Source organism: Elgaria multicarinata, chromosome 17 (assembly GCF_023053635.1).
Source record: "Elgaria multicarinata webbii isolate HBS135686 ecotype San Diego chromosome 17, rElgMul1.1.pri, whole genome shotgun sequence".
NCBI classification, from domain to species: domain Eukaryota; kingdom Metazoa; phylum Chordata; class Lepidosauria; order Squamata; family Anguidae; genus Elgaria; species Elgaria multicarinata.
The window spans coordinates 11,949,636-11,975,279 of record NC_086187.1 but is presented as its reverse complement, the minus strand read 5'-3'; the positions used below and the strand labels follow the sequence as shown (position 1 = coordinate 11,975,279).

The window sequence follows — 25,644 nt, the reverse complement described above, 5'->3', positions numbered from 1 at the left end:
CTGGTTGCTGAGCCATGTGGGGGGAAGTCTGTCCCTGTGCAGGTGCCATGAAAAGACCTCCCTTCAACTAGGGGATGGTCTGTCCCTGCCGTAGCTCACAGTTCTTTGTCCATCACCATGGCTCCTCGCCCTTGGGATGCACCAAATAATTATACCTCTGTCACCATCGTCATTACTCTCTTGGGATAACGTCGATATATGTCGGAGTAAGCAAGCATTGGCATGGTGGCAGGGCCCTTCCGTCAAGTAGAAAGGACAGGGAGAGGAATCTCCTTTCGCCTGCCTGATGAAGGGTGCAGTGGAACCCAGAAGCTTCCATACTTAGAGACCATCCCAAATTGGTCATTTTGCCTTCTGGTTGGAGGTTGGGAGACACACACACACACCAAAGATACAGTCCATGTATTCTGCTGTCTAGAGCAGCGGTCCCCAACCTTTTTGGCACCAGGGACCGGTTTCGTGGAAGACAATTTTTCCATGGACCGGGGGTGGGGGTTGAGGGGATGGTTTTGGGAAGCCCCCCCACCCTGCCCCCACTCCAGCATCCTGGCTTCTCTTTGGCTGGGTGGGCACCCAACTGAAATGAAGCCAGGATGCTGGGGCGGGTGGCTTCGGAACGGCGCACTCAGAAGTTGCTCTCCCAGAGTAGCTTCTGGCCGGGCGCACCATTCCGAAGCCGCCCCACCCCAGCATCCTGGCTTTGCTTCGGCTGGGCGGGCAAGACGGCGCTCCCTGCCCAGGTACGCTGGGGTGGGGGTGGGGTGAAAGCAGCTCACCTGCACAGCCCGGTTCCTAACAGGCTATGGACCAGTCCTGGTCCGTGGCCCGGGGGTTGGGGACCCCTGGTCTAGAGTGTTCTTTTACCAGAGAGGCACGAAACAAAACATGGTTTAAAACAAACAAAAAATAAGAATAAACACACACACACAAACGCTTTCTGGCTGTTCCTTTGCTTCTCACTTGTTTAGCTCATGCTCTCCCTGGAGAAGGACTAACTGGCTTGATGGGGCTTCCCCCCACCCCCTCCACACACACCCCCTTTTAAGTACAAAGCGTGAAACTTCTCCACATGGAAAAGAAAAGGGGAAAAAAAATCCCCGGGATTGATGGAAACCAGATGTGCAGCCCCCAGATAGAGGCCGGAGGAGTCACAGCTGGATCGGCTTTGCTAGCTCTCCAGTTCCTAGCCTGCAATCGGCCTGGTGCGGCCCGATGGCTTGCAGGGAGGGTACTGGGACGGGTGCCTGACACCGTTGCCCAACTGATGGGGCAAAGCCAGGACTGGGGGATTGGGGGTGCGGGGAGGAAGGTGGTAAGGAAAGACGCTCCCTTTTCAGTTCTAGCACCCTTCTCTACCCCAGAGGTGTCCGACTACAACTCCCAGAGCACCTCAAAGAAACCGGGGGGGGGGGTTGTTGAGCAGCTGCTGGATTTCCAGCAGAGGGGGGAGGGATTTATCCCCCATGCACAATATCTCACTCCCCTTTCCCTTGATTTGATTCACCAATTAAACTTTTTATTTTTGGCATCAGACTTCTGCATCCAGGCCGCTCCAGGCTCCGTTAATCCCTTTGGAGACTCAAGGGGAACAGCGGGTCAGAAAGCGTCCAAACGCATCAACGTCTCCTGCCCTCCCTTGTGCTGCTTAGCTCAGTGCTGAGAGACAGGATTTTCTCCGCCAGCACAATCCCAATGGCCTTCCTTAGCGTTAGGGATGGCTTCTGGCTGCGTCCCTCGCAGTATCATGGAGATAAGGGATGCTATTGGTAGTCCCTCCTCCTCCTCCTCCTCCTCCTCCTCCTCCTCCTCCTCCGAGGGATGCCCACGGGAGATATTAACGAGACAGAGGCATTTGCAGGGGCAGATCCAGGGGAGGGATTATGAGATATCTGCCAGAGCCTCTTTCTCACAGATTCTTGCTGCAAATCCCGCATGGCTGTTGGCATGCAGTTGTCGTCCCGTGCGCGTTCCTCCCACAGATGGGAAGATGGTAGGGCTGGCTGTTAGGTGCCCTGCCCTTCTTGAGATAAATTCCAGAGGGGTGGCTGGTTAGTTAGCTGTTGCAACAAATAGCCCTGCGTCAGCTTGAAAGATAAAGAGATTTATTGTGGCATACGCTTTCACGGACTACAGTCACTTCATGAGAGGCATCGGAATGAGAGAACCAAAGCTGAGCCACTGAGGGAGGGAAGGCTCTGTTGGGAGACCAGTTCCCTCCCTCAGCTGTAGCCCGGCAGCAGCCATTCCGTCAGGCTGCAGCTGAGGGAGAGAATGGAAGTAGAGCCACTCCATCGGCTCTACTGAGGGACCAGTTCCCTCCCTCAGCTGTAGCCCGGCAGCAGCCATTCCATCAGGCTGCAGCTGAGGGAGAGAATGGAAGTAGAGCCACTCCATCAACTCTGCTAAAGATCTGCTCCATTATGGAACCCCAGATCCAAAGCGGAGCGGGCCAATCCGGACCTCCTAAGCCCGGTTCCAGAGTGGATCGGGGGAGGTCCGGATCGGCCCGAAGCGGTTCGGAATGGTCTGAAGCGATTTGGACCATTCCGAAGCTTCGGAGCCAGTTAAGTAGGGAGGGGAGCTTACCTGGCTTCCCCGTGCGCCACCGCCATGGTCCATGTGGTGACAGCGGCAGAGCCAGGTAAGTGGGGAAGGGGGGAGGGGGGCTTACCTGGCTCCGCCATCTGCCACCGCGGTCTGTGCACCTGCGGGTGGTAGAGCCAGGTAATGGGGGAGGGGGGCTTATTCGGCCCCCATTTTGTCCCCCCTTCCCCACTTACCTGCCTCCGCCGTCCGCCGTGGAGGCAAGTAAGTGGGGGAGGGGGGCAAAATGGCGTCCGAATATCGATCCAGACCTCTGGATCTTGCTCCAGAGCAGATCGGGGGTGGTTCGGATTGACCTGAAGTGGTTTGGGCTGGATTGGGATCCGAAACAGTTTGGGGAGGGCATGCACAGCCCTAAGTACAGCCACTCCATCAACTCTGCTAAAGATGTGCTCCGTTACGCTCCTTCTCTTGCTAAATCTTTGCCATTCAATCTGATCACCGTAAGAACCACTATGTAACTCTAAGCGTTGGTCTCTGGATACGCTTGTTTTCCTTATCCCTCTCCATGCCCTTTTCCTTTCGTGCTGTGTCTTTTAGATGGTATGCCTGCAGCAGGCAGGGGCTGTCTTGTTGTGATAACTGCAAGAAAAAGCCACCTGGGAGTCTTTATCCCACTGAAGAGCAGGGTAAGTATGCTTTAAATGAATCTATGAAGAAATAAAACGCTGTCTTCAGTTGATAAGTAAATATATATACCGTAAAAAACATGGGTACATAGGAAGAAAAAGGGGTCCAAATGAAATGCCAAATAATAATAAAAATAAAAAGTGTGTGACGATTCCTTAAGATAGGTAATGTGACCATTCAGAACAGCAGTAAATTGCTGGCAACACACCCAACCCAATTCTTCTACATTCATTTTGTTTATCTCAAGCTTTGCATAGAATTGTCACAGACCAGTGGAGGCTCCGATGCCAGTGGGATGGTGAATCCGCTCCGGGTTACAATTAGAACCAGTCAGAAGTCTAAGGGCTTGTTCAGAAGACACCTTAAACTAGGGGTGTGCACGGACCCCCCGCTCTGCCCCGCGGGCCAATCCGAAAATTTCGGATCGGCCCACTCCGCGCCACTCCACCCATAGTCTGCTCCTCTTCGCTGCGGAGCTCCGGCTCCGAATCAGAGCTCCGCAGTGGAGGGGAGTGGCGCCAGGTAAGGCCCCCTCCCTCCTCTCCCTTACCTGCAGAGACCAAGGGGGAGGGGGGCCTTACCTGCGTCTGTCCGCGGTCCCTCGGCTTCTTCAATTGAGCCCGTGGCTCAAACAGGAAGTCTGGGCCGCAGGCCTAGACTTCCTGGTTGAGCCGCGGGCTCAATTGAAGAAGCCGAGGGACCGCGGACGGACGCAGGTAAGGGAGAGGAGGGAGGTGGGGTTTACCGGGCCCTGCCGCTGTCGACAGCGGCAGGGCCCGGTAAACCCCACTTACCTTTCTTGCGGAGTTCCGGATCGAGGCGAAGGATCCGCCTTCACCTCGATCCTCTTCGCAACGCTCTGCCGGCCCCCCAATCCTCTTCGCCTCCACTTTAAGGGGAGGCGAAGCACCCCGCTCCACTTCTAATTCGCCAGTCCGATTAGAAGCGGAGCACATCCCTACCTTAAACCCCGCTGGTTAAGGCTTTTGGTTAAGCAGCAAGGCTTAAGGGGTCTCGTGTGATGCGTTTTGCTAAACCCTGGTCATTCACTAACCCCAGTCGGACTGTCTGCAGCAGGGTGAGCTGCTCTAACCATGGCTTAAAGTGTTGTGTGCGGCAGCACGGCTTGTGGTTAGTGCAAACCCCCAGAGAACCACAGTTTTGATACCCTCCGTTCCTGAAGTGTCATCTGAAAAGGCCCCTAAGGAACAATACAAGGTGCTTGGGAGGCTCCTTTCCAGTTCTGAGTGAAACCCAGAGTAGATTCGGAACCACCAGCCTCCACTGTGACAGGTTATACCTTTGCCAGACCATTGCCACCTGGCACTACTTTATTTCCCCTCCGCCCCCATGACCTGCCAACTGAGGGTAACACCTGATCTGTTTCTGACGAAGCTTATGCCGCAATAAATCTCTTAGCTTTTAAGGGGGTAGAGAGAACTCATTTCCCCAAGATGTTCTGCTCTCTGACAGCCAATGCTACCTTTATTTTATTTTGTTTTAGGCAGGCCAGGAGGGCAGCTGTCCTGGCTCCAAGGCGCTGCCACAGTCCCGGACATGGAATGCATGTGCGCAAGGTGCATGCCGGGGTGTAAGGAAGCTTGTCCTTTGCTTAAGACAGCAAAACGTCTTGGGCCGACCCTGCTCTCTGCAAAGAGGTTGCTGACAGCCGGAGCGGGATGAAAGCAACAGCTGAGCGGGAAGGGCACCCATCCGCGTGCATCCTGAGCGCATGGCCGGAGCAAGACGTCCCGTGCAAGCTGTGAACCCAGCAAAGGTCTGGGGAAAGATGGAAGTCTTATTGATTTATTGATACATTTGTATCCTGTCTGCCCTATATCATTGGGATCTTATACACTGGCCAGCCCTGTTTCAACAGTTGCAGCTGGGCCTGGTTTTCCAGTGGTTACAGCTGGGTTTTCCTCCTCCCGAGGAGACCCCTGCTTCCAAGTAAACTCTGAGCGAAATGGCTTTTGGGTGGCCAGGCAGCTGTTTGGATGGTGGCTCTGGGCATCCCACCTGGTTGTCTCACACCTGGCAAACTGCACATGGGCCACAATCCCCTGCATCAGATATCAGCAGGCAAACGATCCACATTTGGGCGACTGTGGAAATGCAATGAACACGTGGAAATGCAATGAACAAATGCAACAGAGAAACACACACATGTGGAAGCTGGTGACACCGATGTCAGCAGGGTGTTGCATCCGCTCCATGTTTCAGTCGGAACTCGAAAGGAGCTCTCCAAGGGGCTTCCACTCCTTTAGAGTTCTGATTGGTTCTGAATTAAACCTGGAGTGGATTCAAATCCCCACTGACATTGGAGTCATCAGTCTCCACTGTCCCCACGAAACAACCCTAATGAAGTAACAAATACACACACACGCACACGACTATGTAGTCTCTACTCAATAGGATGACCATATGGAAAGGAGGACAAGGCTCCTGTCTCTTTAATAGTTGTATTGAAAAGGGAATTTCAGCAGGTGTCATTTGTATGCATGCAGCACCTGGTGAAATTCCCTCTCCATCAAAACAGTTAAAGCTGCAGGAGCCCTGGCCTCTTTTGCATCTGGTCACTCTAATATAGCTCCTGCAGCTTTAACTGTTGTGATGAAGAGGGAATTTCCCCAGGTGCTGCATGCATACAAATGACACCTGCCGAAATTCCCTTTTCAATACAACTGTTTAAGAGACAGGAGCCCTGTCCTCCTTTTCATATGGTCACCCTACTACTCAACATTCCCTATTGCCGCCATCATCATCATCATCATCATCATCATCATCATCATCATCATCATCTGCCATAAAAAAAAACCCCAATTCTGTAGCTTGCATATTTTACAACATAAGAATATTAGAAGAGCCCTGCTGGATCAGACCAAGAGTCCATCTAGTCCAGCACTCTGTTCACACAGGGGCCAACCAGCCATCGGCCAGGGATCAACAAAGCAGGACACAGTGCAACAGTACCCTCCCACCCATGTTCCCCAGCAACTGGTGCACACAGGCTTACTGCCTCGAATACTGGAGATAGCACACAGCCATTAGGGCTAGCAGCCAACCAGCCTGGATCCAGCTCCAGCTGAGAGCCCCCTCCCTCCTGCTACCAACTGTCTCTGCAGAGGCCACCAGTGAGGGAGGAAGCAGCAGCCAGGCACCTCTCCACCGTGCCTGGCTCCAGCTCTAGCTGAGAGCCCCCTCCCTCCTGCTGTCACCTGTAACTGCTGAACTTTCCAACTAAGATTGTAGTGCCTGAATTTGCTTTCCTTTCCCCCCCCCCTCCTCCTCCCTCCCAATCCCCTTTCCTTTTGTGTCATGTCTTTTAGATTGTAAGCCTGTGGGCAGGGACTGTCAAGAAAGACTTTTGTAAGCCGCCGTGAGAGCCTTTTTTGGCTGAATGGCGGCATAAAAATGCTTAAATAAAATAATAAAAAATAAAAAAATAAAGGAAGTTTGCATATCTATATATGTTCATTTTGAATCATGTATCGCTTCCTTTAAGGGTGAAGGGGTTCGTGATGGAAATCCTGCTCAGCTCCTTTCTGGAATCTGAGATTGTAGCAGGAGTTACCGACACACTTTCAAGCCTACCTTTGTAACCACAAGGGACTAGAAACACAGTGTGTGTTTTGAAAGCTTGCATTCTTTGGAAGCTGAATTGGGAAACTTTTCTGCTCTCGGATAGAAAATCATGGCCCGTGTGCACACAGCCGAGAGGAAGTTTCAGTGGCAAATGCACTTCTTTCTCGCATTCTTCCCCGTGGGAGCCGAAGAGGCCATGTGCATCTTCCTTGGCACAAAGGCCGGGCATATATCTGTCCTATCAAACCCCTTTCTCCCCAGAAGGAGAGCTCCTGGCATCGCAAGCCTGTCTCTTTCACGCATTTGTCTTGTAGCTCATGTCCTCCTGAAAAGGACGTATTGGAGGACCCCCTCCTCGCACCTGTTCTACTGGTTCCTCCTGGACTGGGAAAGCCACGCTGGGGATTTAGGGGACTTGTTGCATGCACCTTCCTTCACTTAGCTCTTGAAAATGTGATCCCCTAATCCTCCCTGCCCTCCAGCCCGGAGGATGTTTCAGTCCCCAAACAAAACCATCCTTCTTACTCGGGATTACTTTTTGACATCTCCACGCAGGCCTCTGGCTTTTGAACTGGGAATATTTATTGCCGAGTGCAACAGAGGGTCGCAGCTCTGGAGGAAAAACCTCGCAAAGACGTGTCTGCATTCGAGGCCAAGGAGAAGGCATTCGAGGAAGGCTGAGCGTGGGAAAGAGCGTGAGGTTGCTAGAAAAGGGACAGGGCATTTGCAGGGTAGGATGTAGCTATCCAAAAAAGACCCCCCTCCCCAAACTCCCTGGTCGCAGTGGATTCCACAGGGTGATGGTCAAACGAGCATATAAACAAAGGAAGTTGCCTTACACGGGGTCAGACCCTTGTAATGAGCCCAGTATTGTCGACACTGACTGGCAGCAGCTTTCCAGGGTTTCGGGCAGATGTTTCTCCAACCCTACCTAGAGATGCCGGAGATCGAACCTGGGACCTTCTGTGTGCATGCAGGGGCTTTACCAATTGAGCGATGGCCTGTATGGTGAGCACGCTGCTGGCAGTAGCACAACGTTTGCACATTTGGGGGTAGCGAATCACGGCCTTCGGAATGGCACATAAGAACATAAGAAGGGTCATAGAATCATAGAGTAGTAGAGTTGGAAGGGACCTATAAGGCCATCGAGTCCAACCCCCTGCTCAGTGCAGGAATCCTCCCTAAAGCATCCCTGACAGATGCTTGTCCAGCTGCCTCTTGAAGGCCTCCCCACAACCTCCCTAGGTAACTGGTTCCATTGTCGTGCTGCTCTAACAGTCAGGAAGTTTTTCCTGATGTCCAGCCAGAATCTGACTTCCTGTAATTTGAGCCCATTATTCCGTGTCCTGCACTCTGGGATGATCGAGAAGAGTTCCTGGCCCTCCTCTGTGTGACAACCTTTCAAGTCTTTGAAGAGTGCTATCATGTCTCCCCTCAATCTTCTCTTCTCCAGGCTAAACATGCCCAGTTCTTTCAGTCTCTCTTCATAGGGCTTTGTTTCCAGACCCCTGATCATCCTTGTTGCCCTCCTCTGAAAACACTCCAGCTTGTCTGCATCCTTCTTGAAGTGTGGAGCCCAGAACTGGATGCAATACTCTAGATGACGCCTAACCAGGGCGGGATCAGACCAAGGGTCCATCTAGTCGAGCACTCTGTTCACACAGTGCCCAGCCAGCCGTCGGCCGGGGATGAACAAGCAGGACATGGTGCAACAGCACCCTCCCACCCATGTTCCCCAGCAACTGGTGCACACAGGCTTACTGCCTCGAATACTGGAGTTAGCACAAAAACATCAAGGCTATTAGCCATGGATAGCCTTCTCCTCCAGGTATTTATCCAACCCCCTTTTAAAGCCATCCAAATTGCTGGCCATCACTACATCTTATGGTGGGGAGTTCCATAATTTAACAGGAAGTGTTGTGGCAGCTCGTATGAACGTTAGCATGGGATCCTACACACAGAGGGGCAATCTTGGCTGGCACAAAAAGAATTTCTGAGCCACCAAGGGAACGTCTGCCCCATGACAATTCAAAGTAGAGGCTCTTTTAATCTCGTTACCTTGTCATACAAGAAGGTGGCCTTGTGTCCTACTTTACAAAGGACAATCCTCTATTTGAAGCAGGGCAGGTCTAAGCCTCTTGCTGCTGGAGGTGAAGGACAAGATGGAACCATTCCCCTAATTGCAGGCATACAAGCTCACCGGCCCTGAAGTCAAATCCTATTTCAACACTGGCGATGGGACACCATACTCCACTGCACCTGAAGGTAGCTTACAGGGCAGGTTGTGTGGTATGCTCAGCCTGCATCCCAACACCTTGCTGCTGCTCCCCAACCCCAGCATCTGCCGCCTGAGGTGGCCGCCACACCTTGCATAATGGTAGGGCCAGCCCTGATTTGAATGCAACTTCTCTTTGAAGGGCCGCCTGAGTCCAAATCTGATTTAAAGATAAAGAACCCTAAGAAGGGAAGAAGAGGGTCCTTGAAGTAAGGAATGTTCAATGCTGGGAAATCTAGACCTTTTGGGGCTCACTGAATGTCCACTGTGCGTCTCACTTGGCTTGCATTTGTCAGCCACGCTGTGCATGTCCCCTGAATTCTGGGGACTTTTCATGTTTGGGTTTTTTTTTTAAAAAAAATTGTGGAAATAGACACTTCTGTAAATTTTGCCCCAAATTGGCATCATTGGCGCAAATTCCAGCCACATTTTGTGTCATCGGCGCAGATTACAGTTGCGATTTTCATTATCGGCACAAATCTGGGCCTCAATTTGCATAGTGTGCACAAATGCCAGCCAAAAGTTGTGCCGATGGTGCAAACTGCAGCCGGGATTTGCGCGAATGTCTATTTCCGCACGCATATATTTTAAAAAGGAAAATCGCTTGCTTGAGGCTGCCTCGCCCCACAATTTAACAAACTAAAACAGAATTCTTGTATATCCCCAGTTCTGACAGCTGACGGGAAAATACGGATGGATCATTTTGAGTGTGTGTGCGGGGGGGGGGGGGGGCGTGTGTGAAATGTGGTTCCGGTTGAAATTTGTAAACGCGTATGTGCGCATAGACACGGGCACACAGAGACGCATGCACACACAGGACTTGAAAACTGGAGCGTGAAGTTAGGAAGATCTAACTTCGGGTCTTCCTGGCCTAGTGACTAAAGAGAAAAAAGCCCACTCACGGCCCACTCTCCGACCACCCTTTTCTATACACCCACCACTACCTTTCCCCAAAGGTTGGTCTTTGCTTTATTCCCCCATTCAGTCACGAGCTCAGCTTCACAGCTGCAAGCTCTCCATCCGCCCTTTTGCCTAGCAGCTCCTCCAAGGATGCTGAATTCCGCAGAGTCAGCGGATTTGCTGGGAAGGCCTGCAGAAGGTGAAGTCGCGTGGGCAGAGAAGGAGGGAGTGCCTCAGTTTCCCTGCCCACGGTTTCCTTTTCGGCAGACGCTGCCAGCAACTTAAGCCTCCTGACTTCAAGACCCCTGTGAGGCTGTGCAAGGCTAGCATGGGAGGTAGCTCAAAGAAACCTTCCTGTCCGATGTCAAACGAAGTTCGCCCTAATAATGACCAGTAATTGGTTTGGGGGGTGGGGGCTTACCATGCTAGCCTTCCCTCTCCCACCTCGTGTCCAGGACTATGTGCTCCAAAGCACATCCAAATTCTGCATGACTAGCATCCAAATTCTGCAACTTGCAGAAATTGCACACCTTTGCACTATCACCTCTTTTTGTGTAATCCAGTTGGGGTTTTGCTAGTCATGGGGAGGGGGGAAAGAACCCTAAATTCCCCCCCTCACCCCAGGAAATCTTGCTCAGCCACTTTTGGCTGGCGAAATTGCAGCAGGCTTTGAATAGAATTTGGTCTCGGGCACACAATTCAACCCGCAGAAAGATCTTCACTTTTACTGAACAAAGACGACACACGCTTCTTAACCCTTATGGCCGCCAAGACCCCCGATCTGCTTTTGCCCACCCCCACATTCACCTCCGCCGTCCCTCCCCTCTCCTCCACCACCCCTATTAGCGCTTGACCAATACCTGACCCCTCCCCAGGATTTAATTTGTTCCGGGGTTCGCCAAGGCTTGGCCCCCAGCATCTGTTTTCAATGCCAGTGCTCAGCTGTCAGACAACTGATGAACAGATAAAAGCGCCTCTGAGTAAGTGCAAAGCGCCCACGCTTATCACAGAAGACCCACAGAAACTCGCTGTGGAGCATGGATTTTTTTTTTGGGGGGAGGGGATAGTTGTAAAAAAGAGGGTGGAATTTCCAGGCAGATGTGAGCCCTGGCTTCTCCTCCTTCTGACACAGCCTAGGGTGGATGCTGCATTGCCTTCATACTGTTCTGCCCCAGGGGTGTTGAACCTCTTTCGGAGAGGCTCTCGGGGACCATGTTTCAGTGGTGGACATGGGGGGGAAGAAAGGAGGCAAAGGGGCGGGGCTAAAGCAAAGGGGGCGGAGTCCAAAAATCCCAGCATATTTTAGGCAGAAGCTTTTAATGGCAGTTAAGAAAGGCTTTTAGAAGGGGGGGGGGAACCCACACAAGTGGCTGGAGAGAACCCAATGAGTGATGGTTGGAAGGCAGGCAGTGGGACATCTGGACAACCTCTGGAGGGCCAGGTTGGGACCCCAGAAAGGCCAAATTTGACCTGTGGGGCCCCCCATCCCTGGCCTAAGCATTAGGGGTTTAAGGCAAGGTGGACGTGCTCACCTACAACCAGGATGTTGAATTCAAAGCCCGTTTTCATCGTCTTGATCCGCATCTGGTCTAGCACCGCTTCGATCCCCACATAACCGAAGAGCTCCCGGTCCCCAGCCTTGAGGGACGGGGCGTCCCGGGACAGCTGCTCTTGAGCCGGCTGCTCCTCCATGCTCAGGCGCTGAGGCTCGGGGCAGCTCCCTGGAAAGGGAAGAGAGACAGAGGGAAGAAAGCTGAGCTAGATACTCCAGATGGGACGGTGGTTCCTCAGTGCAACGCGCTTCCCTTCCTCCCCCCCGCCCCCACCCTGCTGCCCTGTTGCACTTCTGCAATGAGGGTTGCAAGAGAAGGAAAGGGGAGGGGAAGACCGGTGCAACTAACCCCCTGGCTTTATTTTCCTCCCGAAACAGAAACAATGAGATACTGGAGATGTCAAGCCTAAACCCAAGTCTGGACTCTCTACCCTTCTTAGGTTCAAGTATGGAACTCCCTCTCCTCACCCTTATTTATTAGCAGTAAGAGCTGTAAGCTAACTTATCTATATCTCTATATAGGCCCCATCACTGGAATGAGATCCCCAAGGGATTCTCTGAAATTCAGCTTTCGGACTGAAAAAGGTTTAACACCCACCCACCCACCCCACACTGCTCTGTAGAACGTTTGAAGGCACCAGGTGAGCAGCACAAGGAATAGCTCCATCTCTGCCTCCACCTGGGGATGAGGAGGAAAGGAGCAAGGACCTCAACACTAAGGTAGGGTACAGCCACCCCCGATTCAACACGGAGGCTAATTTGGTGCTTCCAAATTGGCCCCAGTTTAACTCGGGGCACCTCAGAATTGCTCTGGTCCACTTCAGATTCGGTTCTGAATCCGAAGCAGGGGTGGCTGTTGTGGTTTCCTGGGCACCTGCAGAAGCCCAGGAAAGCTGGGCCTGAGGCCAACTGGGAGTCCATAGGACTCCCTTCCCCTCCTGCTTGCCCTCTGAACCCAGCGAGCTGTTGCCCCTCCTCCTGCGGGACTTACCTGAACCCTCTGCTCAAGCTAGCAAGCCCCCTGTCCTCCAGGACAACCTCTCTGACCTGCCATGGATCTACTGTTGTAAAGTACGGTGGCTGCAAATGGCCAGGAATGGCCATTTTTGGCCACCTTAGTTTACAACAGCAGATCTCCGGCAGCACAAAGTGACTCTCCTAGAGGTCAGGCAGTTCGCAGGTGTGAACGAAAGCTTCAAGTAATTCCCATGGGCAGGTATGGGGCAGAGGCTGGCCATTGGCTCGAACTGGCCTGAAGTGCTTTGAGCTGAAGCAGCCCAATCCAGTCCTGAACCAGATTCGGGTCAAGGTGGACCGAATCGGCCCACCAGCTCAGATTCGGGGTTTAGGACCGAAGCGGAGCTGACTCTGACTGAATCGCACTTTGTGATTGTGCCTCAACAGAGACCACAAAAGCAGTAGCACTTCCTTTGAACGTGTTTTGCCCCCTGCACGCATTCTGGCCGCGCTTGCGCCAGATGGATTGGAGTCATTGGGAAAGGAGCAAAAAGAAAAGGAGAAGTGAATGCCGATATGCTACTTTCCAACTTCCCTGACAACATTACCGACAGGCCTTGAGCTGGGAAGAGAATATGTAGCCAGGGGGGGAATCTCCAAAGGGCTGCGATTGGGAAATGGAGGGCGGTGGGGGGGAGATTCTGGCAATAAGCCCAGGAGCTTGGAAGCCTTGCTGAGGCACCGTGTTGCAAAGCTGGAAACAGGATTTCCCCAAGATTGGAGAAGTTCTGAACAATCTGATTCTCTGAAAGACCCTGCATATTGTTTTGGGTGTGCGCTTGTATGTGTGTGTGTCTAATTGCAAAGCACAAATATATAGCCAAGCCAGCCTTCCCCAACCTGCGACCCTCCACATGTTTTGAATTACAACTCCCAGAACATCGTACCATTAGCTGTGCTCACTGGGGCTGATGGGAATTGAAGTCCCAAACATCTGGAAGGTATCAGGTTGGGTAATTGAAACACACACACACACACAGTAAAGGAGTCAACCAGTGGTGCGGTTCAGTAATTTACCTCTCAAGCCCTTCACTTAGGAACCTAGAAAGCTGCCTTCTACCGAGTCAGTCCCTTGGTCCATCTAGCTCAGTACTGCTGACACTGACCGGCAGCGGCTTTTCCCAGATTCCAGACAGGAGTTTTTCCAGCCCTACCTGGAAATGCCGGGGATTGAACACACAGCTCTCCTGGTCAGCCTTCCCCACTATATTGACATGTATTGTATTTCCATTCCAGTTACAGATATTATTTCTATATTTGCATCTGTGCACGTCAATGACCATATGCAAATATTATGCAAATATGTCAATGAGCATATGCAAATATTATGCAAATCAGTGCCTCCTTATGTCCTCTTTTTTAGCGCTGTGTAAGCGGCCAACCTGCCATCTGCTATTAATTTAAAACAACAACAGCACCTTGAATGGGCTTTCAAATGACATGTCCAGCACCACATGTATTATTATTATTTATTGCATTTTTATACCGCCCAACAGCTGAAGCTCCCTGGGAGGTTCACAAAAACTAAAACCATTCAAAATATAAAACAAACAGTATAAAAACATGATATAAAATACATATTAAAAACTGATTAAAAACGTGTCCTTCGGCCCTTCGTTTCAGAGACCCAAAGAGGTGTCTTTAACCTGAGGCATTGCAACTCCGGTGCCTGTGTGCACACACTAGTGACAGAACCCACCCACCCCCAAGAAAACCTCTTCTCCTAGGCATTTAACAGCATTTAACAACAGATGCTGAGTTTGTTTTTAACGTATCCCAGAATAGCTGTTTTTATAAGGATATTGTGTTTTTATGCTTTTTTATGTTTTTAAACTTTGTATATTTGTTTTAATGTTTACTGCTTTTAACTTTTGTAAACCGCCCAGAAAGCTTCAGCTATGGGGAGGTATATAAATGTAATAAATAAATAAAACCTAAGGACAGCTATTGATCAGGGGCTGGGGTCAAAAACCCTGTCCCTGTTCCCAGTCAACCAGGGGCCGTTCCAGACGTTGTACTGAAGGCGCATGCATGCGCCGCCAGTACGACCCCAAAACGATAGTGCAAACAGCAGCCAGAAGAGACGGAGGAGGCGGCGGCTGGGGAATCCAGGCGCGTCCTTACCGCCGCCGCCTCCCTGCCGGCCTCCTGCTGCCGGGGTAAGAGCGACCCGGGTCGGAGAGCTCTCGGCGGAAGCGGAAGCCGAGCTCTCCGACCCGGGTCGCTCTTACCCCGGCACCAGGAGGCCAGCGGGGAGACGGCGGCGGCAGCGGCAAGGATGCACCCGGATTTCCCAGCCTCCTCCTCCTCCGTCTCTTCTGTCTGCTGTCTGCACTATCGTTTTGGGGTCGTACTGGCGGCGCATGCATGCGCCACCAGTACGACGTCTGGAAGGGCCCCAGGACAATTGCGACATCCACAGTCATTCCTCGAAGGCTTGCCATGGCCTTATCTCCCCCATGAGACGATGCAAACAGACTGTATCAACAAGGCTCCCTCGACACCTTCCACAATCCAGCTCACACACCCTTCCCTCGCCCCTCACGACCCGTTTCCACAGCAGCAGACGAGCCAGGCCAAATCCAGTCGGCTTGGTGTACAACACAGCGAGAGGAAAATTCTTCCGAAAGAATTAAAAAAAGAGAGAGAGAGAAGCACACAACGCCATTCTGTAGCCAAGCGGAGATGGCAGGCCGCCCTGTAGCTGTCAACCGCTTGAAGCTTCTCCACACACAGCGGGAAAGAGACCCCTCACACCAAGTGGCAGCTGGTTCACGAGGAGGGGAAGGCGCCTTGCCAGAGGTCTGTCCTCTGAAAGGAAGAATTGAAAAAGAGGCGCCACAGCTAGAGAAGACTCTAGGAAGTCCTGACTCCTTAATCCCAGGCGTGTGTGGTGGCTGCTTGTGGTCACTTAGCGGTAAGCCGAAAAAAACCCTGCGCACACCCAAAGGTTACTGAGAAACTTCCCTAGGGATGGGAGGACCAGTGATTTTCAGGCCCACCAAAAGTCTCCAAAATTCACCTTGAAGTTCATTTCGGCTAGCTCCCGTTTTCGAGTAAGCCTGGTTTTCAGCTTGTGAGAAAAGTTCACATTTCCTATGGGAGAAGCATGCCTTCTGGGTATATTTTTCATACGCATGCATGGGCTAAAGAGTGAAAACACATATTTTTTTAAAAATGCACATTTCAAAGTGCTCATTTCACCACGCATTTTTCAACTGCGAAAGCAAATACAGAACTTGCAAAAAAATAATAATCTCCAAATAAGTCACCCTTCCTCTGCTCATGTTCAGGCTTCTGGGCAGGACAGGTTTGCATCATTGGCAAACAGAAACATAATTCTTGTATATCCCTGCTTTCCCCTAATCTAGGATAGGTAGACAGCACTAGTATCTCCTCTGAGAAACACCTAGTGTAAGCCCCTCTTGCCATTGCTGATGTTCCAATTTCACTAGGAAACCACCTAGTTCAGATATTACAAGAAATTTTCCTCATAACTCTTTTATATTCCTGCCCTCCTCAAGAACTCGGGATCATAGAATCATAGAATAGTAGAGTTGGAAGGGGCCTACAAGGCCATCGAGTCCAACCCCCTGCTTGATGCAGAAATCCACACTAAAGCATCCCTGACAGATGGTTGTCCAGCTGCCTCCTGAAGGCCTCTAGTGTGGGAGAGGCCACAACCTCCCTAGGTAACTGGTTCCATTGTCGTACTGCTCTAACAGTCAGGAAGTTTTTCCTGATGTCCAGCCGGAATCTGGCTTCCTGTGCAACTGATCGGCGATTGGTTTTAGACAAATAAAAGGAAACGTGCATTCACTTATTTGCTACCAAAATATGCTATCCCTGGTTTAGATGGTGCTAAATGTGGCCGACAAAGATGGTCTCTCGGTCGTTATTGATCACAAATGCTAGATGGAACTACCATTAGACAGAGGGAGGCAGTTGCCTCAGGCAGCAGATGCTTGATGTGGGGGGGGGGGGCAGCAGTAACAAACTCTAGGCGTGCTTGTCTGCTGGAGGACTGAGTTGTGTGTTCCAGGCAGCCTGCCTTGCATCCCCTGAGCTAGCCTGCTGGCCTCCGGTCAGCTTCTGCAACCGGAATGGAGCATGGGCGCCATGTTGTACTCAGGCAGCAAAATGGCTTGGGATGGCCTTACGGAACCTCCATATTCAGAGGCAGAGTACCTCTGGTGTGGCTGTTTCTTTCGAGCAGGGGAGAGCTGTTGCTTACATGCCTTGAGATTGGGCTTAAGAACATAAGAAGAGCCCTGTTGGATCAGACCATGGGTCCATCTAGTCCAGCATTCTGTTCACACAATGGCCAACCAGCCATCGGCCAGGGACCAACAAGCAGGACATGGTGCAACAGCACCCTCCCACCCATGTTCCCCAGTAACTGGGGCATACAGACTTACTGCCTCGGATACTGGAGGCAGCACACAACCATCAGGGCTAGTAGCCCTTGATAGCCTCCATACCCCTTCAAATTGGTCTTCATTTGATTGTCCTCGTGCTTAAATAAACTCCCCGTAACAGGTTCCCCCTTTAAAAAAAAGAGAAGAAGGTTCAACAGAGTTTAATCTTGCAACAGACTTATTATAGAATAGCTACCACTCAAAACACATTGAGCAACCTTGGCCAGGCGGTTAGAGGGAAGGGGAGAGGAGCCGTAGCTCAAGGGTAGCGCACATGCTTTGTACATAGGTGTGATCTCTGACATCACCAGTGGGAAACGTAACTACAGGTGATGCCTCGAATACTGGAGATAGCACACAACTGTCAGGGTTAGTAGCCATTGATTGGCCCTGGTTAGGCCTCATCTAGAGTATTGCGTCCAGTTCTGGGCTCCACAATTCAAGAAGGACGCAGACAAGCTGGAGCGTGTTCAGAGGAGGGCAACCAGGATGATCAATGGTCTGGAAACAAAGCCCTATGAAGAGAGACTGAAAGAACTGGGCATGTTTAGCCTGGAGAAGAGAAGATTGAGGGGAGACATGAGAGCACTCTTTAAAGACTTAAAAGGTTGTCACACAGAGGAGGGCCAGGATCTCTTCTCGATCCTCCCAGAGTGCAGGACACAGAACAATGGGCTCAAGTTACAGGAAACCAGATTCCGGCTGGACATCAGGAAAAACTTCCTGACTGTTAGAGCAGTACGACAATGGAACCAGTTAACTAGGGAGGTTGTGGGCTCTCCCACACTAGAGGCCTTCAAGAGGCAGCTGGACAAGCATCTGTCAGGGATGCTTTAGGGTGGATTCCTGCATTGAGCAGGGGGTTGGACTCGATGGCCTTGTAGGCCCCTTCCAACTCTTCTATTCTATGATTCTGTGATACCTTCGCCTCCAGGAATTTATCCAACTCCCTTTTAAAACCATCCAAAGTGGTGGCCATCACTACATCTTGTGGTACTGAGTTCCATAATTTAACTCTACGCTGTGTGAAAAAGTCCTTTTTATTTGTCCTGACTCTCCCACCCATCAGCTTCATGGGGTGACCACACTGGGTTCTAGTATTATGGGAGAGAGAGAGAAATGTCTCCCTAGCCACATTCTCCATACCATGCATAGTTCTGTACACCTCTATAATGTCTCCCCTTAGCTTTAGGCTTTCCAGTAGCCTGGCAAGGTGGCCTTCTTTACAGAGGACAATCTCCTACTATTTGAAGGTGTCCTCTGTATGAAGAGGTGTCCAGTCCAAGTCTGGTTTAAAGTCAAAGAACCTAAAAGGGATTGTCCAGGGGCCTTGAAGTTGCCCATCAACAGTTAGCACCTGAACAGCAGACAGTACGAAATGGTACTCCGATACAGCACAGATCCATTGAAATGAATGGGCCTAGTCTGGGTAGGACTACCACTGAGTACTGCCCTGAGCAGCCATACAGGGCTCCAATTCAGCCTTCTGCACTGTGGTGGTGTTTTGTATTTCAAATTAAAGCATAGTTCTTATTTCTAAATCTGCACTGATACATATAAATTTATATATGCAAATGTCATGCGAGCTGGTGTCCTCTTTTTTGACGATGTGTAAGTGGCCACCCTGCTTCCTGGAGGCCTCTCTCTGCCCCCTGTTGGGAAGGGGATGGGATGCTGGATGAGGTGGGCCTTCGGTCAGATCCAGCTCGGCTCGTCTTACCGTTACAGAATCAACTGGGGCTGACCTGCTCTCTCCCCGCTTTCTCAGCGAAATCCAAACATCAACTTCCTCACTGACGGAAGCCACAAAACCCAAAGTGAAAGAGGGAAGTACACCAGAGAACCTTTTACCCACAGGCCTTTGGAACGGCCGTGGTTACTTTTGCACAGCGGGCACCGGTTCCGTCCATGGCTGCTGACCCTGCTGGCGTGTTTAGATGAGGACTCGATTGGTAGGGGAATTGGAGGAGTTTACATCTGCCTTGCAGGTGTCTGGCAAGCTAGCGCCCAGTCAGTTTCAAAAGCGCTACCACTGCCAAGGAAAGGAGCATAGGCGTGCACAGCTCATTTCATTAGGGTGTAAACTTTAAAGGCCCCGAATGGAGCAGTGGGGTGTGTGTGAAAGCATGCTGTCCAGGGCCTCCAGAAAGTACGTAATTCTCCCCCACCACGCTAATGGTGGGGCTGGGGAAGGAATTACACATTTTCCCCTCCTTTGCTCCAATTGGAGCGGGGGGGGGCAGGAAAATGGAGGCGGCCCTGGGAAATTAAGGTATGCCTGGGCACACCTGGCACACCCCATGCGTACGCCTATGGGAAGGAGATCATCTGGAAGACTTTACAATTGGGGTCAGCCACCAGCAGCCAGGGAGCCACATCTGGCCACTGGTAGGTACTGCAGCCTGGCTTCCCATAGCTCCTTGCACTTTTGGTTCAGGGTTGTTGGGAAGGGAAATATAAACACAGGAACGTACAATGCCAGATGGGGAATTCTCTCCTCCTCTTGCTTAGGAATAGCTGTCTCCCTTTTCCTCCCCCTCTTTCTCTGGATGGAGACAGAGGGTGTTAGGACCAAGCTGTACAGTCTCAGAACAGCATGGGAGTTGCTTCCCCCATGGTTTTTCTTCCACGTTGCTCCAAGGACATCTGGGTGAAGGAACCACATGGCTGAGGCCAATGACACCCTTCTGTCCCATGCCAGGGGCCAATGGAGACTTTTGGGAGGAAAGGACCCAAGTGTGTCTGCCCAAGCAGTGACTTCATCCATTCTGGCATGGGATATCCCCCATATTTTGCTCATGGGTCTTCCTGAATCAGCCCCAGGTATTTCAACCACACGAGGGCCTAAGGAAGAGCATTGACTAGAACGTCATGTGGCCGACAAGCAGGGCCGGCATCAAGGGTAAGCATGGTTGGACACCTTCCAAGGGCCCACACCACAGCAGGTCCTGCCTGGAGTTGTTCCTCCTCTTCCTCCTTGCAACCTCCTTGTTCATCTGCCTCTTTCTCTGGCTCAAACAATGGTGGTGATAAGAAGGAGGAGGAGTTGCTCACAGCCTACTTGCTCACTGCCTCTCTGCCTGTCAAGCAAGCAAGAAAGAGGAAGAGGAGCGACAGCAGCTGGTGACCATGGTGGTGAGAAGGTAGGACACACTAAGAACATCAGAAGAGCCCTGCTGGATCAGACCAAGGGTCCATCTAGTCCAGCACTCTGTTCACAAAGTGATCAAACAGTTGTTGATGAGGAACCCACAAAGCAGGACAAGGTGCAACAGCCATGCTCCCACCCATGCTCCCCAGCAACTGGTTTACATAGGTTTCCTGCCTCTAATACCGGAGGTAGCATGTAGCTGTCAGGACTAGTAGCCATGGATAGCCTTCTTCTCCAGGAATTTATCCAACCCCCTTTTAAAGCCATCTCAACTGGTGGCCATCACCACATCTTGTAGTAGTGAATTGCAGAGTATAACTATGAACACCGAGGAAGGTCCACGGAGGGTGTCTTGTCCAAGGGCCACTCAAAAACCACGCAATATTTGACCACCCCCAAGTAGTAGCCGCAGGAGATGAGGTCTCAGGTCCTTACTGAAGGGACAGAAGTGGCAGCAGCTGAGGCAGGGAGTGGCCCTGTGTCAGCAGCGTGGAGGGGCGTGGCTTCTGGATGACCCCAAATGATGGCAGCATCCCCTGGACCCATACAGCACTGCTAGCCATTCAGCAGAACATCTCCTGCCTCAGCTGCTACCTCATTCCCCTCTTGGGAAGGAGACGAGGCCTACCATCACCTGGGCTGTCGCTCACTAATGGCAGCTGAGGTGAGCTTCCTACCGGGTGCCTCATCGGTCTGAAAACTGCTGACCTGTGTCATCATCACCATGCCAGTGTACCCACCTGTGCTCTCATGAGGGGGACCAGCTCATGCCAGGAAACGTGATGTGGCAACTGGAGACACTTGAGGCAGACCCAGGGTTCCCCTGGCAACCCTGGAATTTTCTGTAGGACCACTATCAGTACCAACTGCCTCAGAAATCCCTAGCGGATGCAGAAGAGGCTGTTATGCACCGGGGCTCAAGCACAGCCTTTGGCCAACCTTTCAGGCACTACAGATGACTTACCAACGTGTGACCCCACCAAGCCCAAAAAAGCCCACTGGCCATGTGCTTTTTTGGGCCTGCTGGGCCGTTCCAGAGAACCCCTCTGTTTGTGTTGGCAGAGAAAGCGGGGTCGCCACACAGCCGTGCTGGTGTGTTGCTTTTGGACTGGCGGGTTGTAAGTTGTCCAGGCCTGAACCAAACCCATCCTAGTCAGGGAGGTGTAATGACCAGGGTGCCGGAATAGGACTAAAAGAACCAGGTTCAAATCCCCTACACTCAGCCACAAAACTGAATGGATGACCTTGAGCCAGCCGTATTCTCTCAGCCTAATCTACCTCACAGGGTCGTTGTGTGGATAAAAAGGCAGGGCGAACTAGACCTCCTTTGAAGGAGGGTAGAATAAAAAGGAACTAAATAAATACCACATCCTTGTGACTCATGTGTATGAATCTGGTGCTGCTTACAAAAACACCTTGGCTTATTACAGTTATATGGTGCCAATACTGCACGTTAGCGGTCTTCAACTGGTCCAGATCCGAGACCCGCCTCAGACTCCCAACCTGCAACATGAGACCATTTTCACAATTTCGTGATTGCGGCAAGCCCTATTTCCAAATAAGGCATGGTTTTCAAGCACAATTGACACTTTTTTTGGGGGGGCATCACTGTGGCAATGGCAAATGGCAAATGCAAAGACAGTGGGGGTGGGAGGGGCAGAGGGGTTGCCAAGGGGTAAGGTGTCCCCACCAGTCTCCAGAAGTGGCCCACTCCCGGCTTATGGAAGGATCTCATGCTTGGGACCGAGAGAGACAGCGTTCAGGGCCCTCTCCTCTGCCATGGAGTTGCAGCGCGGCTTCAAGCAAAAGACCCTCTCCTCGTCTTTGTTCCCTCAGCTGTTGGAAGACACCCCCAGCCTGCCTCCTCCCAGCACACTTGCATGGGCAACGGAACACAAATTGCAGAAACGCTTCACAAATTAAGAAATATATAAATATAAACTCTTCCCCAACCTATTGCGTTCCAGGTGCCTGGGACTACAACGCCCATACTCCCCCAGCCAGCAGAGCTTGTACTCCAACGCATCTGGAGGACGCTGGGTTGAAGGAGGCTGATACGTAAAATTGTTAACCAGAGATTTGACTGTATCAGATAGTCAGCAGAAATGCGGGGGATAAAATCACTGACAGCCGAGAGGAAGGACCACGCCCCCCTCCCCCCAGAAATCCTGCATAACCTCCTGGGTTTCCCCACGACAGTTTTAAAGAATCAGTATTCCTGGAATGAGGATGACCAAGGGAGGGGTGGCCTTCATGAAGGGGCATTTGCGCCTAGAATCTGGCTACCACCCCTCTAGCCGGGCCTGAGCTACAGAAGCGCATGCTGCATCCCAGCCACTGACCACCCCCACCACACCACCATGCTGTGGAGAAGACCACTGAGGTGCTCTGGCAGGCAGCATCCCTTGCTACGATGGTCACGCACCCCACCCACCCAGCCACCACCCCCGGCAGCCCCTGAGCATGTCCAAGAGGAGAGGGCCGATTGCTCCCAGAGCACAAAGCAGAGACCGGGAGACAAAGAGGAACCGGGCAGCATCCCCGCATTGGTCCGCGTTTTCTTTGCACTCTTTGTCTGCCAGCTCCCAGCCTGCCCGTCCTTTGCGGGGGCCCTCCAAATCACATCCATCATCCTGGTCCTACCTCCGCGCTCTCTCTCAGCCCCAAAGAAGGCCATGGGGACTCCAGCGAAGGGTCCCCCCTGACCCCCTAGTCCATGGGAGCAGTGTGTCCACGCCTCTCCTCCTCTTTTGCCTTCAGCGCCCCATCCTCCTCCTGTCTTCCACTGCTACAAGAAGACTCCCCTCCCTTCCTGCAGCTCCCCTATTGGGATCAAACAAGAGAAGAGAGAGAGAGAGAGAGAGAGAGAGAGAGAGAGAGAGAGAGAGACGGGCTGCCTCGAACACATGACCAGCATGGTAATCATGTTCCCTGCCCCCCCTCTCTTTCCCTTTCCTGGGATCCCCTCTTTCCTTCAAGGACACACACACACACACACACACGAGCCCTTTCAAGAACTTTGCCTAGTTGCGTGGGCACCCAAAGCTCACTGCTATTTGCATTTTGAAGAGGGGGGGGGGGAACAGGCCAGAATTATTGGTGTGTGTGTGCGTGCGAGCGTGCACGCGCCCTGGCCCTCTTAGCAGGAGAAAAAAGAGAGAGGAAGAAGTCTATCCACAGCCAGCCCCGGGGGAACTGACAAGGTGTCAAGGTCTGAAATGCTGCAAGAATCACAGCGTTTTTACTAAAAAATAAATGCATCTTTTTTTCTTTTTTTAAAAAATGCCTTTTGTCCATCTTGTACCAATTTTTTCCTTTTAAAAAGGTGGCTGAAAACATGATCACAGTTGGATAATAATAATAATAATAATAATAATAATAATAATAATAATAATAATAATAATAATAATAGAAATCTCCGGATTGCATGCTGTTCTCTCGCTTCTTGAGGATCCAAAACTGAAGGAACTGGTGGATGGGAGAGGCTGTAATTCCTTCCTTTGCTCTATTTTCCTATAACTTCCCCCATTCCTCTGCTTAGGCCTAGTCTAGAGGAAGGGGCAATGGGAGGCTCAGTAGTTGGACACCTGCCTGCATGCAGAAGGACCCAGGTTTGATCCCCCGGCTTCTCCAGGTAGGGCAAGGAAAGAATCCCACGCGAAACCCTGGAGAGCTGCTGCTGTTCAGTGTCGACAATACTGGGCTAGATTTAGCAAGGGTCTGATTCAGTATAAGGCAGCTTCTTAGGTTCGTATGTTCCTGTGTTTCCTTAGAAGATTTGCTCTCCTGAAGCACCAACGGTTCCCCTGCTGTCCCCCAAATACATCGCTGGGGGGAAAAGTGCCATCTGTAGTAGCTACAGGGCACCAAAAGAATCAAAATTAACTTGAAAACAGAGGAGGGGCAGAGCTCAGTGAGATAGAGCAACTGCTTAGCATTCAAAAGCCCTCAGGTTCAATCCCCAGCTTCTCCAGGTAGGGCAAGGAAAGGTTCCCACCTGAAACTCTGGAGAGCTACTGCCGTTCAGTGTCGACGATACTGGGCTTGATGGAGCAAGGGTTTGGCTCAGTAGAAGTCAGCTTCCGACGTTCCGATTACCCGGGCTCAGTTCTTAGGCATCTCCAGTTCCAAGAATCTCAGGTGGGCAGGGAAGGAGGAACGCCCATTGTAGAGCCATCGCTGATCAGAGGCTAGATCAGGGGTGCACAACATCTGTCTCAGTATTCCCCAGGTGGCTACACCGCCTTCTCCTGGCCCAACTTGCTCTTCCCAACCAACAAATGTTGGGAGAGTTCCTGGCATTTGCCCTGCTAAAAAGTTGGAATGCTTCTTTTAAGGCTTGGTTACCGGTAGAAAGAGCTTTAAGTTTAAATATACACCTGGGGGGAATCCGCACGTCGTTCCGAGATCGCTTCTAAGTGACCCCAGTGCGGCGTGAAAGTGATCGTGTAACTGGCCTTTGGAAGAGCCGACGAAGAGGCGTCCTTCCCCCTGCCACCGCCGCCACCCGCAGATCTCCTCGCTGGCTGGGACGGAGAGCTCCGGGGAAGAAGGCGGGGTGGAGAGCTTCTTCCGCTCTCAACCCCGCCTTCTTCAGCCGAGCTCTCCTCGCCGGTTGGCGAGGAGGTCTGCAGGTGGCGGCAGCAGCGGCGGCGGCGGGAAGGACGTTTCTTCGTCGGCTCTTCCAAAGGCCAGTTACACGATCGCTTTAACGCCGCACTGGGGTCGCTTAGAAGCGATCTCGGAACGACGTGCGGATTCCCCCCAGCTGCACCCTTTCCTAGAGTCGGAAGACCTAAAGACGGCAGCGCACACGCTGGTAACTTCGAGGCTCGACTTCTGCAATGCGCTCTACATAGGGCTACCTTTGTGCCTAGTCTGGAAACTTCAACTAGTTCAAAATATGGCAGCCAGGCTGGTCACCGGCACACCTAGGGGTGACCATATTACACCAACTTTATTACAACCATATTACACTTCACTGGCTGCCAATTAGTTTCCGGGCGAAGTAAAAGGGTTGGTTATTACCTTTAAAGCCCTACATGGTTTGGGTCCCAGTTACCTGTGGGATCGCTTTCTCCCATACAATCTGCCCCACACACTTTGGAAGAATTTATTCCAGCCAGCCAAAACTAGGCTGGCAACTGTTACTCAGAGGACCTTCTCTTCTGCTGCTCCCAGACTGTGGAATGGCTTGCCGGGAGAGATTCCTCAACTTAATAGTCTTTCTGAGTTTAAGAAAGCCATAAGGACTGATCTCTTCTGGCAGGCCTACCCAGATTAAATTTAAGATGTCTGATTGTTAATATTGTTTCAGTTTTATATGTTTTTAATCAGTTTTATGCATTTTATGCAATTTTTGTATTTAATGTTGTTCTCTGCCTTGATCCAGAGGGAGATGCGAGTAAGAAATAAATAAAATTATATTATTATTATTATTATTATTATTATTATTATTATTATTATTATTATTATTTCTTTGACCCTACCCATCCCTGGAATGCAGTCCCCA

At 51.4% G+C, this 25,644-nt stretch overlaps 1 protein-coding gene across 5 annotated transcripts in view; it reads right to left on the bottom strand.

Annotated features, from left to right (window-relative positions):
- The window catches only part of SEPTIN12 (septin 12), a 151,270-nt gene that overhangs the window by 24,552 nt on the left and 101,074 nt on the right, over positions 1–25,644 (bottom strand). For 3 of the 5 annotated variants that reach the window (XM_063142994.1, XM_063142995.1, XM_063142997.1), the window contains one exon: positions 11,527–11,715. In XM_063142994.1, coding sequence (XP_062999064.1) covers positions 11,527–11,715 — 189 coding nt within the window. Of the gene's footprint in view, positions 1–11,526; positions 11,716–22,775; positions 22,905–25,644 lie in introns of those variants that run through there. The other 2 variants (XM_063142996.1, XM_063142998.1) reach the window with 2 other exon arrangements.